The 16,444-nt window shown below is 36.4% G+C and overlaps 1 protein-coding gene across 1 annotated transcript in view; it reads left to right on the forward strand.

The window, feature by feature from the left end:
* Oseg5 (intraflagellar transport protein Oseg5) overlaps positions 1 to 16,444 on the forward strand; it is a 222,062-nt gene that overhangs the window by 182,336 nt on the left and 23,282 nt on the right. Inside the window, exon 11 of the mRNA XM_085488710.1 lies at positions 8,798 to 8,969. Within this exon, the coding sequence (XP_085344836.1) occupies positions 8,798 to 8,969 (172 nt within the window). The remainder of the gene's footprint in view (positions 1 to 8,797; positions 8,970 to 16,444) is intronic.

Genomic DNA, 16,444 nt, shown 5'->3' on the forward strand with positions numbered 1-16,444 from the left:
GAGAGATACTTTTCGCGGGATCAACTCTTTACGCCTCCGGGAGATCGTCGTTAAGGGAGTTGTTGTTAAACAACTAGGGGTCTTCTTCTGTTTTTAAGTGACAAGATAGATTTGGTCTAGCGGTCGCATTGTGCGGACGTTTCCGAGACCAGAGCTTCTTTGCATTACAAATGCACTATTTATTGTATTTCATTGGTTTCGTGTATTGCGTCTTCACATTAAAATTCATTTCTTTATTACGCGAGTGTCTTTATTTCACGCGCGAGTGAGAGTGATTGTGTGTGAGTGACTGGGTGAGAGGCGTCCCGAAGACGCAACAATATTAAGGCGCGGAAAGTCATTAACCTGATTGTGATTTAAGCGAATCCATCTTGCATTTTTTGTATGAAGATTTTCCACTTCTACTCGAGCTTGTACAACATTTGGCTTTTGAGATCTAGCTAATAATTGTTGGGCTAGTTGGAGATTAGCACCTTCCATGTGTATCAATGGGTGATACCTATTTATAATTGCTCCTGCTATGTAAAAAAAATCACCGAGATTCGTGACATGCGGCATAATAACAGTTTGTGCAAAGAATATAAAACTACTTTTTATGTGGCCGTTTCTAGCTTCAATTATCCATCTAGTTTTGGTAACTAAACGTGATTTGTTCGCTTGTTCTGTAGATAATTAACGTTGTCCAGGCTCAAGAATAGATGGTATTTTCACATTAATGCCCAAGGCATTGAGCATAGGTACAGCATCCCGATATCCGCGATCAAGTACAAGAATGTCTCCATCTTGAAACCATGCTCTCATTGTATCACCATCTCTAGCATACTCATTTCGGAGCATCTCTACATCATTGTTCTTAGAATCAGAAAAATATGGGCCTTGAATTGTCAGTATGTAGCCATCCGGAGCAACAATAAAAGCAGGTTTAACTAAATGGCGACCTTTATGACGACAGTAAGATTGTCTCAAGGTACGAAAGTTACTGCTTTTGTGAATGTAAGCATAAGTACCATCAATATAAGCAATTACTTTTGGTTCATTTGATTGTGGATTGTATAGAAAATTGCAAAATTATTAACGTCTTTCCATGAAATTCATCTCTCGTTATTGCTTGAAAACCAATATTTTGAGGTACAAATCGTTGCATAAGAGATTTTCTCACTGTTTGGATAGTTAAACTAACAGTCTGTCTGCTAGAATAATGAAAGATGACTTTCAAAAATTCATCACTCAGATCCTGACGCAGTTTACAGAGAAACAATAGAAGATCTCTTCTTGATACATACCCCTATAATCCTCTTCTCGCGCTACTGGATCGCAAAATGTATATAACTTGCGGAACTGATCTTTTGATATAGAGGCTATCGATTTAAATTCTTCGTCAGTAAAACTATTTTCATCATTATATGAATAACCGTTCTGACTAACTGTTTGCAATTCTTGCAAAATAATGTGTAACTGCTGTTTACGTATTACATACGGTCTGTTAACAAATCTCAATCCTTCTAATAAAAATTGTAATAATAAGCCATTATCATTAAGGTGGATTCTGCAACATTTAGCCGTTTCAGGTATATAAATATTCTTTTTAATAAAAACATTTACTCGACATTCAACTGATAATCTCTGTATATTAGGATATTGATTACAGATCATACAGGTATGACTAGAAGTCAATACGTTTAATCACAAACAAGTTGGATCACGCTCAATTGCTTCCATTTCATTGAGAACAGAACGATTGCAATTGGCGCAAAGTCTAGTACGATCCGTTATATCAAGTGCTAATAGATTATTTGCATCGCGTCTGATAATGGCGATTTTACGTTTATGCAAGTTATCCTCGGCGTCAATTCGTACCGATTGTATTGGTCGTACTATGGCATTACACACGTAACACTGTAGTCTAGTACTATTTCTTAATGTCATGATTTTATTGACTTTAAAACAATTAATAGATTCGGAATCGAAAAATTATTTTGTTACTACGAGTAACAAGAAGTTAGAGAACGGAATAAAGAAATATGAATTTTTCTTCAATTCTTGATTGTACTGGTGACAATTAGTTTAGTTGTGTAAAGACAACAGATGCGATGTGGTCCATAGTCCAGTGTATATGGATTTCTAATGTACGTCAATTATAAAAGTGACATAATATGTATGCATTAAATATACATTCATCACATAGATATGCTCAATATTGAAAATGGTTTCTTGAGAATAAGACAATATTCACGTTTCCGGAATGCGACAACACATCAGTTATGGCTAGCGTACAAAGTAGCTCTTGAAAATGATAATATTAATGATGACTATATTATTAGATATTACTGCACTTGCCAATCCGGGGCAAGAATTGTTGGATGTTGTGCACATGTAACAAGCGTAATCTGGTTTCTGGGCTATGGAAGACATCAACTAAATGTACCCTGATACCCTGAAACATCTCTACTTTATTCAGTATTAGATGCTGGTCAAAGACCACTGCAGCAAAATCTAAATGATGTAAGACTCATTAATGAGTAACAATGTTATTAACATACACGCAGGCGCGAGGGCACACACACACACACGCTTACGGGCACAAACACACACACCCTGCATGCACATTCGACTGACGATCACATATATCGAGTCGAAAAACTTATATTTTTCATGTTAAATCTGGACCTTTTAGGACTTGTAACTCGAAAACTGCTCATTAGATCAAGTTCTGCCCATTGAGACATTTGTTCAGAATGATGAGAACTACAACATATTCAAAAATTAATCAAATCTACAAAAAGACATTTTCCCATAAGAATAATGCGGGGTCCTTTAATTATTATAAAAAAATAAATTCAAAAATTGATTAAAGAAAGATTTGATAAAACTATATGTAACGGTCGCCTTCGCGAGCACGGTATAGCACAGCCGGGATCAGAGTTTGAGATGGCGCGTGAGAAACAAATACGGTGTTGTGTGTAAAAGTATAATTCTTCATTAAATAACTTATAAATAAACTTACAAATTGTGTCTGTGTGTGAGTGTGTATGGATGGTGAAGGGAGTGTATGAGTGTCTATATACATACGTACACGTATAGAATTGTCGCAACGCACACAATTGTTACATTAAACGAATTTACCTGAAATGAAATTCGATCATAATTATGCCTTTTGTCTCGTCCGGATAGAAACTATGTAGTCGTGCTTCCGCACGCTCCGTTGACAATAGAATTCAAAGTACCGCCAAAAAGAAAAGCTCGCGCCCTTGCAAGGAGCCTCACGCCAGCGCCGCCGCAGCGAGATGCCTCATAAATTCCAATTGTTTCGGCAAATCGCCATTACTGGGGATGGGAAATAGATGATGGGTGGGTGTCCATCCGGACAAGACAAGGAGCATAACTATGATCAAACTTTACTTCAGGTAAGTTCGTTCAATCTAACAATTATGCCCCTATATGTCTCGTCTGAATGGAAACTATGTAGCTGTTTATAGTTTAGCGATTTGCCAGTAAGTGTAATGTATAAATAAACATAAGAGGAGCTGTGAGCGAGCACTATATTACGTAAGGATAACAGATAAGTGTAAGAGTATACAGTATAAAGTATAAATGTACAAACAGGATGCTGTCTTATACAAAAAATAAAAATTTTACACACTTTAAGCGCCAAATAAACTTAAAAATAACTTTTATGGGCAATAACAAAAAACTTAGGTAATATTGATATATGCATATCAATCTTCCTAGTGAAAGAAATTAAGATAGTAAAACCGTATTGCTAAATTTTTTTAAGATTAAGAAGCGGCCTGTTGTAAAAATTAGCAAAAATCCGGGACTCGCCGGTCCAACCTGCGGCGCGTTAAATAATGTCAAAAGAGACACTCTTTGAGGCTGTTTGAGACGTTGAAGCGTGTCGCGTACTGTATGTAGAAAAAAATGGAAGTATTTATGCCACACTCCTCCAACGTCAGACGAATCCATCGACCAATAGCTTGTGACGAAACCGCTTTATGCAATTTAAAGAAAGAAATAAACAAAAAATCGCATGTAAAAAGACGTAGCTCCCTGGTAAGTTCTATATAGTGTGCCATGAGACGAACAACACAAAAATTTTCATGATTTGTAAAACGTGAAAAAAGGAAAGAAAGTTGAGAACGACCCGGTGCTGAAGTTTTTATTCGATCCGGAACACGAATAATTAACTTCTCGTTCAAAGAGATCTGCAAAATCCTAAATAGGCTAAGCATCTGCGCTCTATAACGAGTAGCGAGAGCTAGGAGAAGTATCAGTTTCTTGGTGATATCTTTCAAAGAAATTCCTTCATATGGATAAATAGAAGATAATTTAATTATCACGGGAGCGGGATCCCAGACAAAATCGTACGCAGACGAAGAAGTTTGAGTACCGAAACGCCCTTACAAAAGCGTTTAACCATAGGATGATTACTAAGTTCGTTCTGCAAAATTAAGGAGATCGCTGATCTTATCGTATTCAAGCATGAATAAGAAGAGATTTTGGGTAGTTCCTGGGCTAAAAATTGTACGATTTGAGCAACCGACCGTGAGTAGAGCGGTGACCTATAACACTGGCAAAAATACCACCAGGCGCGAAGCAAGTAGGAATATTGTTTAATGATTGAATCCGATAGGGAGGCTAGCAAAGCTAGTACTGCTGTATCTGGCACTAGGAGAGCCTAGAATGCCTCCCTGATAATCTCGCAACTCCCAGAGCAAGTGTCCTCCATGATGGGTGGGAGGTCCTAAAAGGTGACGATAAAAGAGAATAATTAGGGGGTAAAACTAGTGGTTTTGAAATTAAGAGACGATTAAGCAACGGGAACCAGGGCTGTGAGAGTCACCAAGGCACTACCAGTGTTCCCGTTGACCTGTCATCAATTATCTTTCTGAGAACGCGTGATAATAAGATAAAAGGTGAGAAAGCATAGGAATATAGTTTCTCCCACGAGAAAGTAAACGCGTCTACAGTAATTGATTTCGGGTCAGGAAATCAAGAAGTGTACAAATCACATTTGGTATTTATTAAAGACACAAACAAGTCTATATCAAAGGGACCAAAGGCCCTTGCCACCCAACGAAATGCTCTAACAGACAAAGGCCATTCCGTATCAGAGTCCAAGATTCTAGACTCGGCATCTGCAATAGAGTTTTCTATAAATGAGCAGTCCATATTGAACTGCAGGACAGACTAAAACGAGAGACCCGATAGAACTGGCAAATTATCAAATAGAACACCTTGTCTTGCTGACTAACAATGTTGTTAAACTTAATAATTTTGGACGACGTAAGGGGGGATCGCAATGGATTGTTCGATTGAATCGAAAATGAAAAGATATTGGCATATATTTGATGGCACTAAATGCGATTTAGCAAAATTCATCACAAACCCTAAAGAGTGAAGAAGGTTAACCGAAGCGTAAACGTTAGCTCTACATTCCTCGCTGGACGAGCCTAAAAGAAAAAGATCGTCCAAATAAATTACTGATTGATAGCCTCTTTCACGGTAAATACAGATAGGTAAATACAGGTCTAAGAATCTTTGTGATGATGTATAGGGAACTGTGAACAGGCCAAAAAGCAAAGCCGTAAATTCAAAGGTCTTATTGCACCATTGGAAACAGAGGAACTTTATGGCACTCAAAAATTGGAACCAACAAGTAGGCATCTTCCAGATCGAGGGTTGCCATATGCGTTCCCGGAAAAATGAGACGCACCATGGCGCACCAATCCTCTAATTTGAAGTGTGGAGGCTCGATGTGTAGATTGAGGTCTCGCAGATTCAAAATAAAACGTTTACTTCCTGATGACTTATCTACCAAAAAGAAAGGTGAAAGGAATTGATCCTTGCTAGATTCAACAGGTGTAATGGCTTCTTTTCGTTGCAAACGTTCTATTTCCTCATCACAGGCTAGCACAGCAGATAGCGATAAGTTGGGCTCGGCAAGACAAGGCCTTAATGGAGACGAAGTAGTAAAAGGAATGCGGTAGCCTCTTATAGCGCTCAAAACTATCGGGTCAGAAGTGATATTTGATCAAAATTTGTAAAATCTATGCAAGCGACCGGCCGGACTTACGTTGCTTAATGGTGACGACAAGATCTGGTTCGAGATCGGGAGTGGCGGCGTTGGCTCTGATAGTGAGCCCCTGTTCAGCGAGCCGACGATGGACGAGCAGGGGCTTTTCGGTTTTCCGAACTCCTAGGCGTTTGCTGGTAGGCTCGATGTTGAATTGTCTGGCGAATCAGTTGTAACGTCTTTTTTCTATCGGAGAGACTGATTTGGAAACATCACGACCAGTCTTTTCGCAGACCTGAGCCACCTTGAGCGTTTCAGCAAAGTTTTACCCGAATAAGAACTCGTCGATTAGAGCTAACTCTGCGGCATTTTTTCCAAGAATATTGAGGGAAGGCTTGGTGAAAGCTCTTCTCGTCAGTGAGAGACGGTAGTGGTGATCCGTTAGCAGATGAATGCCCTCCAAGAAATTTGTCAGAACCGATCTTGCTTCGTCCTTCAGATCTTGCAAGATCTTCGGCTTTAGCAAGAGCGACATGCCGAGGGCATTAAGGCAAGCAGCCACCTGAGCCTGTGAAGACAACTGATATTCGTCCCGCTTAATAACCGATGGGGTCAGTATCGCGACCAGCTCCTTATTTAGTTTTAAAGGGGCCAGCGCTGTTAGCTCTCCTTTAGGCTCATATTTAGACAATAGAGTACAGCGCATCTCTGTATTAAGACCGTTACACGACTCTGTCTGAATTGCATTCAGAACCGTAGGATTCCAGGAGGATGATATAGGAGGTGTCTGAGTTCCCTCGAACAGTACGTTAACCAGAGTTTATATGTCTTGGGAACAACTTCCGGATCTTGAGATTCCGGGATGTCTGTGATAAGCGGGTCGGCAAAGGATACGCTACCTGTTGGCGTAAGACTTACCTCGTTGATGCCAGAAATTGCCGACATAACTATACATAAAAAAGAGAATAGAATAATAATAACATCAGTTATGTCCTCCCTTTGTCAGATAACAGAGGGAAAACTGTGTCCACAGAAGGACATACCTGGTACAGCGCCTCGGTCAGCTGAGCTCGCATCCTGTGGCGAGATAACCGGCGACCTCACCTGACACCTATCTAGGTTATGTGGGCTATTACGGCACGCGAGAAAATCCCGAAAATTTCTGAGAATTTCGTTATATTTATCCATGGATCGGGAATACCGTACCAAAGAATCCCTCGATGAGACGCTGTCTGATAGATGAACATCCTTAGATTTCTCTTCTTTGTCTCTCTTTCCGAGCACGTTCGCGCAATCTTTTCCTTGAGGAATGCTCACGAGACGCACTTCTGTTTGTAGAATGTCTCGAGGAAAAATTCTTTTTCGCGCTTTTATGTTTAGGCATAGTATCCTAACTCAGAAAACCAGAAAAGAGGCTAAAATGAAAATAATAATACCGGTACACGTTGTCGACACGAGCGAACAGAACACAATGAGGTAGCATGGCGCTCGCCGCGGCGGCGCTAGCGTGAGGCTCGCGCCTGAAGGGGCGCGAGCTTTTCTTTTTGGCGGTACTTTGAATTCTGTTGTTAACGGGGCGTGCGGGAGCATGACTACATAATTTCCATCTGGACGAGACATATAGAGGCATAATTGAGAATTTCGTTAAAAGATATTGGCATGTTGCATAGCGCACGTGAGCTTAAATATTTCGTCGCGTGTTTCCTACGAGAATTTAAATTGTTGCGGTATGTTTATATATAAAAGTGCGTGCGTGCGTGCGTGACATATGCGTATGCATGTGCGTGTGCGTGTATGTCGGTGCGATATTGTGGCACGGTTGTATTTACGCGACTACTAAGCGCGGGTGTTGGCGCAGCGCAAGGAGTCGGCCGGTATTGACGGTACAAACCAAATAATCCGCGCGAGAGCAGCCGCTTTCTTCGATATATCAAAGAGAGGGCGTGATTGCGTTACAAGTCGAATGCTTCGCTGGTAATTAAATTGGTGTAATAATATAACACGTTTTGCGACGGATCGGCGTGTCACGGCCGTATAATATAGAAAGAGAAACGCACTGATAATCGAGAAACCTCGACAAAGGCGGCGGAGCTGCATCACTAGAGTCAATGCGCGTTCGACGGATTAATTTAGACCTTTAGATTTTTGGGATAATCTAAAAAAAAAAGAGACATCTATACAACTCTATTTCGTAATTGAAGGTATTTGAGTTCAAAGGCTGGGGGGGGGGGAGCTTCGGAATACTGGGATAATCTTCGCAGAGACAGGGTACTCATCTACCTCAATTCATGCTTCCGAGGGTTACGAAATTGGGAAGAAATCTATCTCTCCGCGTCTCGAGCTCTCTCTATACGCTCTTTTATGCGGTTCGCGAAAGCGGGATCCAAAAAAGGGGTAGAAGTGAGGCGACATATTCGGTTTTTCTTGGCACGCGTTGGGAGTCGTGGCCTGTTTCCAAAATTAACACCGTTGCTAACGACTTTGATTTAAAAAATGGGCGCTCAGCGCTTATTGTCCTGCCCGGTAGAATAAAAAATATTAAATGTAAAAAATATAAAATAACTAATAATGATATGGTATACAATTCTCATTACGTATTATATCACAACATAACTAATAATCTATGTTTTTTACGTACAGTACGTTTGTATGAATATAAAATGTTATGTATGTATATTGTATTTAATTAATTTCTGTGTATCAATATTACACATTAATGCTTTTTATTTAGAATTTTAAATTTTATGTCAATTGTTTTAATATATATATTTCTTTGTAACACAGTGAATTTGGAAAACAACCTAGCATCGTAAGTGTTCGTAATGGCATGGTTATGGTAAGACGTGGAGATGGTGCTATTGTGGCTAATTCTTTTTATACTTTATTTATAAATTTGTATGACCACATCTCAAACAAGAGATTGAAGGAAGCGCTTTCAATTTGTCGTTTAGCCGAGGTATAATATTTTCGATATTTATATAATGTAGATAATAATGTATATAAATAATATATTTCTCGTCAAAAGGCACAAGTAATATATCGTGCCAAGTTAAGCGCAACAACAGCGGAGGAGATTGTAATTTAGTTAAAAGTTTTTTAAATTATTAATCAATAATTTAATCAATCTAATTATTATTGAAATCATTATTGAAATAATTTAAAAAACTTTTAACTAAATTACAATCTCCTCCGCTGTTGTTGCGCTTAACTTGGCACGATGGTAGATTTACCATATAGTGTTACACACGCACACACACGCACGCACGCGCCACATACACACACACTCTCTCTCTCTCTCTCTCTCTCACTCACACACTCACACACACACACACACACACACACACACACACAGTCAGCCTTACATAACAAAAGTACTTTTATTTTTGCTCTGTAAGTCTTATAATTTGTCTTACTTAGACAGATGTGTTTATTTAATTTCTTATGGGATTACAACGTTTTAATATTTAACAATCTTAAAAACTCTTAAATCTTTCTTACTCGCTACTTTTTAATTACTATACTTATTTTGAACTTTCGAATATTTCCTATTTTACTCCTCTCTTCCCTCTTTCTTTTTCTTTCTCGCCTACCTATTATTTCTGATCCTAATTTCTATTCCTTAACTTATCCTAATAAATCTTACTTTACTACACTTAAGCTATCTTAATCTAATTTTAATCTAAATGGACCCCCTCTTCCTCTCCCTTCCCCTCTCCCTCCTTACTTGCTCTTACTACTTTTCCTTTCACCCCTTCTAACAATCTCATAAAGTTCCAATTCTTAGAAGAAGCACTTTGCTTTGCTTTGCTGCATGACTTCCAGCCATTCTGGTGATCTTCGGATAAGAGAGAGTATCTTCCGTGGACTCGTCGTCTCCAAAGGGACTCCCCATATCCCTGTCCTACTTGCCCTACAGTCCACGGAAAAACCATGGATCCGTGCGTGAGGCAGTCTTTTCTATCACGCCAAAAACTCTTTGTTCTATCTTTTTTCTCTTTCGAAAAACTTTTCTAAAACCAATATAGATTTGAAACACAGCAAAAAGTTATCTCAATTTTAATAGAAAAATCTATTCTTCAATCATTTCTGGACTCTGATCTATTTAACGTACTCTAATTTTTTTTCTAAATTTCTTCCTAAAAATGGAGTTAATCTATCGGAATGCACTATATTTCTCCTATGTCTAGACGACTTTTCTATGTAATACACTAAATTTCTTCACTATTAGGAAAGAACCTTTCCAATTTCCCTGTAACTTTGGAGCTTTTCTTTTAATTCTAGGGAGAGGAGGGTTATAAAACCAAACTCTCTGTCTCTCTTCAAAAAGAACTCTTCTGGCTTTTGATCATATTGAGCTTTTATCTGAGATTTCAAATCTATTTGCTCTGTATCAAAAAAATGAATTTCTTCCAATTTCTCTCCCAAATTTTTCAAAATTCCTTCCCGGAAGCATCTCTTCAGAAGACTCAGGAATTCCTCGCAAAAGATCCACAGGTAACCTAAGTTGCTTAGCAAAGTATGACTCTGCCGAAATCACCCCAATAATCTCATGCTTTGAAAATCTGTAAACTAGAAGAAACATAGGAATCCATCGATCCTAATCTTTTTGATCTTCAGACACATATTTCGCCAAAAAATTCGTAAGGGTATGATGCTGGTGTTCAATCTGCTCAGATTGAGGATGAAATTTATCTTACAATAAATAATTTCAAATTCGTACACTATATAATTTCAAATTCGTGTTGCAATCTCTCTAGCCATCGAGTCAGTTGCCCTTTTAAATATCTGAAAGACAAAAGCCACCATAACAAAACGTGATCCAAACGGATTAGAAAATTTCGTCCTAAAAGAAGTGACCAAAAGATTTAATAGAATCTACTATCGCTAAGTGTTCCCGTCGAGTGACGCAATAATTTCGCTTGTCTTTATTGTGCACCCCACTAAAATATGCAATCACTTTTTCCTCTGCCTTCTACTTTTGTGATAACACCGCATTGATTCCAATATTCGAAGCGTCGGTATATAAGATAAATTCTCTTTCCTCTCTCGGAAAAGAAAGAATTGGAGAGGAACATAATAAACACTTTAATTTCTCAAAAGACTTTTGACATTCTTCTCACCACATGTATTTAGTCTGACTCTATGTCAATATATAAAGAGGTTTGGCTAAAGAAGAAAAATCTTTTTAGAAAAACACGATAATAAAAACAAAACCCGAAAAAGGTATGTAATGGTTTCTTCGTGTGAGGAATCGGCCAATCTATAACAAAGGCAATTTTTTCGGGATTTGTAGTAATGCACTCTACAGAGACTACATGCTTCAAGTATTTTACATTTCTACTAAATAAAACACATTTATTTGGATTTAATTTTAAATTTGCTTCCTGTAATCGTGAAAACACTATTTTGAGATTATTAATTATTTCAATAAAACTTTCCAAAAATTATCATGTCATCTAAATAAACAGGGCAAATTTTTTATAGCAAATTCTGTAAAACTTTTTCCATAAGACGTTCAAATGATATAGGGACGTTATACAAATCAAAAGGCATTACTGTAAATTGCTAAAGATTCTTGCCGATCGAAAAAATCGTTTTCTCTTTGTCCTCTGGACGAATTTTTATTTGCCAATATCCGTTTTAAGATCTAAAGTAGAAACCTAATTACCCGCTAGTCAAGAATTTTATCAATTCGGAGGGGATAGGAGTCTTAAATAGTCATCGCATTTAGTTTCCGATAATCAATGCAGACCCTTATAGAATCGTCCTTCTTTTTTATCATGACTGTAGGGGAAATCCAAGGACTTTAAGGCTCTTCGATTACTCCTCGGATACGCATATCTTCCGAAATTTTTCCCACCTCCTCTCTCATCTGAATTGGAATTCTTCGAAGAATCTGTTTTATGGAAAGAGAGGCTTGCACATATGTATGTATGCATATGTATGTAGGTACAAGAGAATACATTTGAAAAGAAATCAATTAATGCCGAAATTGAAACGTCACACAGTACGATTATACGACGTGTTGTACATATGATGCAATACTATATTTTGCATGCTAAGTAATGATGCTGTAGTAGTAACAACAAAGCTCCCACGCCAATTATTTACCGTGCGGGATACTAAAAACGTACAGTGCAATCATTATGACATTTCCGTCATTTGCACAAAAACCGAAAAGAAATACCAAAAGAAACCCGTAAACCAAAAATAATTTAACAGTCCGATTATGGTTCCGGTGTTCTAAAGTTAACAAAATTTCAATACGGTTTATGGTTTCGATTCTACTAAAAAAAATGGTATGGAACAGTTATCGGTTTTGGTTCCGGTACGATCCGGGTCTCTGGTCCATTCGCACTGTGTCCATTTGAACTTTGCCCAAGTGAACCGCTCCCAAGCCCCCCTCCTCCTCCCCCATCCCGTGGCGGTGGTCCACGGAGGTATGCTAATGACTCATAAATATAATACCACTGCGAACCATCAGATCCCCATGGCGGTATTTTCAAGATGAACGACGACATTAAATCCATTGTCCAATGGGCTGACAACAACGAATTAACGCTGAACTCAACCAAAACGCAAGCCATTATCTTCAGTACGGCCAGATATATAAGCACAATTGTATCAGAACTGCTATTAGCAACCTGCATAAACAATCTACACTTCATTCCTCTCAGCCATAGAGCCACACGCGATGTTATTGCGATAAGAAACAAAGAAAATTTGGAAACTAAGGAATTTGTATCTTATGGTTGGGATCTCAGAAATTCCCCTTGTTCCTCTCTTAACTTCCCCTGTAAAGAAATAGGCGAGAAAAATATTAGTCCGAAAATCGGCTAAATCGGGAATCGAACCCGAGACCTTCCGCTTGCCGGACGACTGTTCTTCCAACTGAGCTATTCAGACACTTACGAATCAATATTTCTCTCAATATTTTTACCCTCAAAACACGCAATGTTATTGCGATAATTAAAAAAGAAAGAAAATTTGGAAACTAAGGAATTTGTATCCTATGGTTGGGATCTCAGAAATTCCCCTTGTTCCTCTCTCAACTTCCCCTGTAAAGAAATAGGCGAGAAAAATATTGGTCCGAACCTTTGTCTTACTATTTTTGTTTCAAACATTTTTTCCAAAAAATCAATATTTTCCGAGATTTGACTATTCGATAGCCCGATTTTTTCATATTTGACTGGTTATAACTCGATAACTGATTATTGAGCTTTGTGCAGCCATTACATCTTTTGTGCAGTAGGTCATATGTAAGCTACAACATATAGAAAAACCGATTTGACCGAGATAGATTTTACCCTATGATTAGAGCAGGGTTCTTTTATAAGTATTTGTTGGACACGACGCTAACTTGAACTAAAAATCTAAATGTTTCTTTATCTCATACTCATATTACATTCTCGCACTATTTATCTGTACCATCCACACAACCACATCAGCACACACAAACTCATATCACACACATATGTATGCTCGCATTACAAATTTGTAAAGTCTTTGGTTTTCCTTGTTAAGAAATAGGTAAAAATACGAGCGTTCATGCGAATTAGGAGAAACAAGATTTTACCTCTGTTTTGAGAACTTATGTAAAGAGATTTATTCTATATTTATTATGTTTATTATGTTTATCAGTTAACTAAATTGTAATATTTTTTCAACTTCCCTTGAAGCGCTTGAGAGGACATTATTCCAGACCGCTCTTATTAAATATACGCTTTTTTTCTCTCTTTCTCAACTACTAATCTATATATCTTGAACGCTTACATTAATTCATTATCTTCATTTAATTGAATAACAAATTAAAAACCTCATATTTTTGTCTCATTAGTTCCGAAAAATTTTCTTCAATTTTGTTTTACATTGCACTAGCTTCGGTTACATATTTTTCGTTTAAAATTAAATTTTTTCAAATAATTAAATAAAATGTTATCTCATATAGGGTGTACTAATAAAAATTTATAGTTAACCCCTTGCTTTACACAATCAAGATTTAGAAATTAATATCTATTTGAAGACCTTTCAGACCCATACAATTCAAGATCGTAAGCTTTAAAATTTAAAATGCCACTTTCCACATTTGTATTTTTACAACTTCTCCTCTTTCCTCATTTTCTCCATTTATATTTTTTCCAATATCCTTCTTTTTCTTCTTCCTTACTATCCTCTTTCTTTACTTTTTGTTCTTACCCTTCTCTTTAATATCTCGCTTTAATTCTCATCTTTCCTTCAATTCCCTATTCCTTCTCTCTTTTCTTCTTATTTCTTCCTTCTCTTTACTACTCTATTTGTCTTTTGACATCTGCCTTTTCCCATCCTATTTTCTTTGTATCTGTAGCTTTCTATCTCTTACCTCTATTCTTTTTCTATTTGACTCAGTTTTTATTATTTTTTTCTCCCAAGTTAGATCAAATGATCTAATGATATATTTTCTTTTCTTCTTTTTTTCTTAACATTCTCCATTTTTTCATCTCATTTTTGTGTATTCCAAATTTTCAATGTATCCCCCAATGTATTTCTATTTCTCCTTTTTATATTATACGGCAATTCTCTTTTTTTCTATATCTATTGCTACTATTCATTACTTTCTTTATTTCAACTCTTATAACTACTTTTCTTTTTTCTAAATTTTCCAATAATTTTTTTACCACTATTTAATCCTTTTCTTTTTCCTTTCCTTTCTTTTTTCTAGTTTCCCAGAGAAAGTTTTTTTTTATTCCTTTTATATTGTTGCGTCCTTTTGCGATATCTCGCAAAAGACGTCTCTCGCACACACTCTCACTCATTTGCGGCTCGCGAAATAAATACACTCTCTTATGAAGAATGAAACGACCCTTTAATACAACGACACGAAATCAATGAAATACAATGATTAATGTGCACACAAAAGAAGGAAGATTGCTCTCTGGTCAAGACACGTCCGTACGAGATGAGAGCTTGGCCAAATCTAAGATGTCGCCGAAAAACAAGGACAGAGCGGTTGTCAATAAACAACCCTCTTGACGATGACGCTCAAGGGATGAAACCGATGACGTTCAGGGGATGATAGACTAGGGACGGACGCAACAATATGTTTATTTTCTTCTTTATCTCTTCCTTCTCTATTGCGCTATTTTACTTCTTCGATCACTTTTATCTCTCTTATTTCCATCCCGATAAACTTCTTTACCAGTTTGCTAATTTTATCCTTCATTTTTTCCTCTTTTGTCTTCCACTATGCTTTCTTTTTCTTCAATTCTTCCATTATTTTTTCTATTTCCGTCTTTATCTATTTTGCCTTTAACTTCTATCTTTAATCTTTCTTCAATTTTTCTTTATTTTTTCATATTTTATATTAAATCTTTAATAATTAATAATTTATAATTTCTTATTTAAATAAAGTATTACACATATAAAAGGCTAATAAGAGCAGAAATAATATTACGGCTATAAAAACTAATTTATTACATTTAATCAATATGTACTGATAGAAGCAATAAAGTTTAAATTAATATAAAAATGTTACTGTTACAATTAAAATACTGTCACATCATAAATATATGTAAGTTTTTATTAGCATATTTTTTTTTTATACCATTTGTTAGATTATTGTTTCATAACGCACTTGATTGTGGATCTTATAATTAGTGAGGTGTAATCAGAAAATTATTTTAATTTATAGGATGCGATTAATGTTTTATATTTTAACACCTGCCAACCTCGTAGTCAGAAAACTAAAGAGGAGCGCTTCCCACAGTTACGTAAATGTGATGGATTAGTGAGAATCATCTTAATGTTAATCTTACGACATTTTATTTCGTTTATTGATGTAACCGCGTTTAAATATGTTTATTAGACTTTTATACGTTAAACATTTAGACTTTTGTAATTTTAATTTGCTTTGTGTACTGCACTAAAGAAGACCCGAAAAATTGGATCGAAACGTTCGCTTTTTCATTTGTTTTAACTTTCGAGTTTATTTTTATAATTTTATATCAATTTAAACTTTATTGTTTTTATCAGTACATATTGATTAAATGTAATAAATTAGTTTTTATAACCGTAATATTATTTCTGCTCTCTTATAACCCTTTTATATGTGTAATACTTTATTTGAATTAAAAAGCATTCAATTAGTATTTTTCTTATTTAAAGCTGTCTATCTTGCTTTTCCATATCTTCTAACTTTTTTCTTTTCAGTATCGATGAACTTATTACCTTTGGGGTTACTTAATGTGTCAAATTAAATTTTCATTAAAATATATAGCTTTAATACTTTTGTTTTTAAATTTTTATCTTATTTGAACTCACAATCAGTATACGTATGTAATTATAATTACGGTCCTGAATTATGGATTATTCCGTATTTGAAATAAAACAATACCATACCTTTTATTACTTGTCGCAGGATACTATAGTGTCTTTTGATGAAACTGCTATATAGTT

The sequence above is a fragment of the Nylanderia fulva genome, unplaced genomic scaffold (assembly GCF_048542155.1).
Source record: "Nylanderia fulva isolate GAGA-0341 unplaced genomic scaffold, ASM4854215v1 Scaffold70, whole genome shotgun sequence".
Taxonomy (NCBI): Eukaryota; Metazoa; Arthropoda; class Insecta; order Hymenoptera; family Formicidae; genus Nylanderia; species Nylanderia fulva.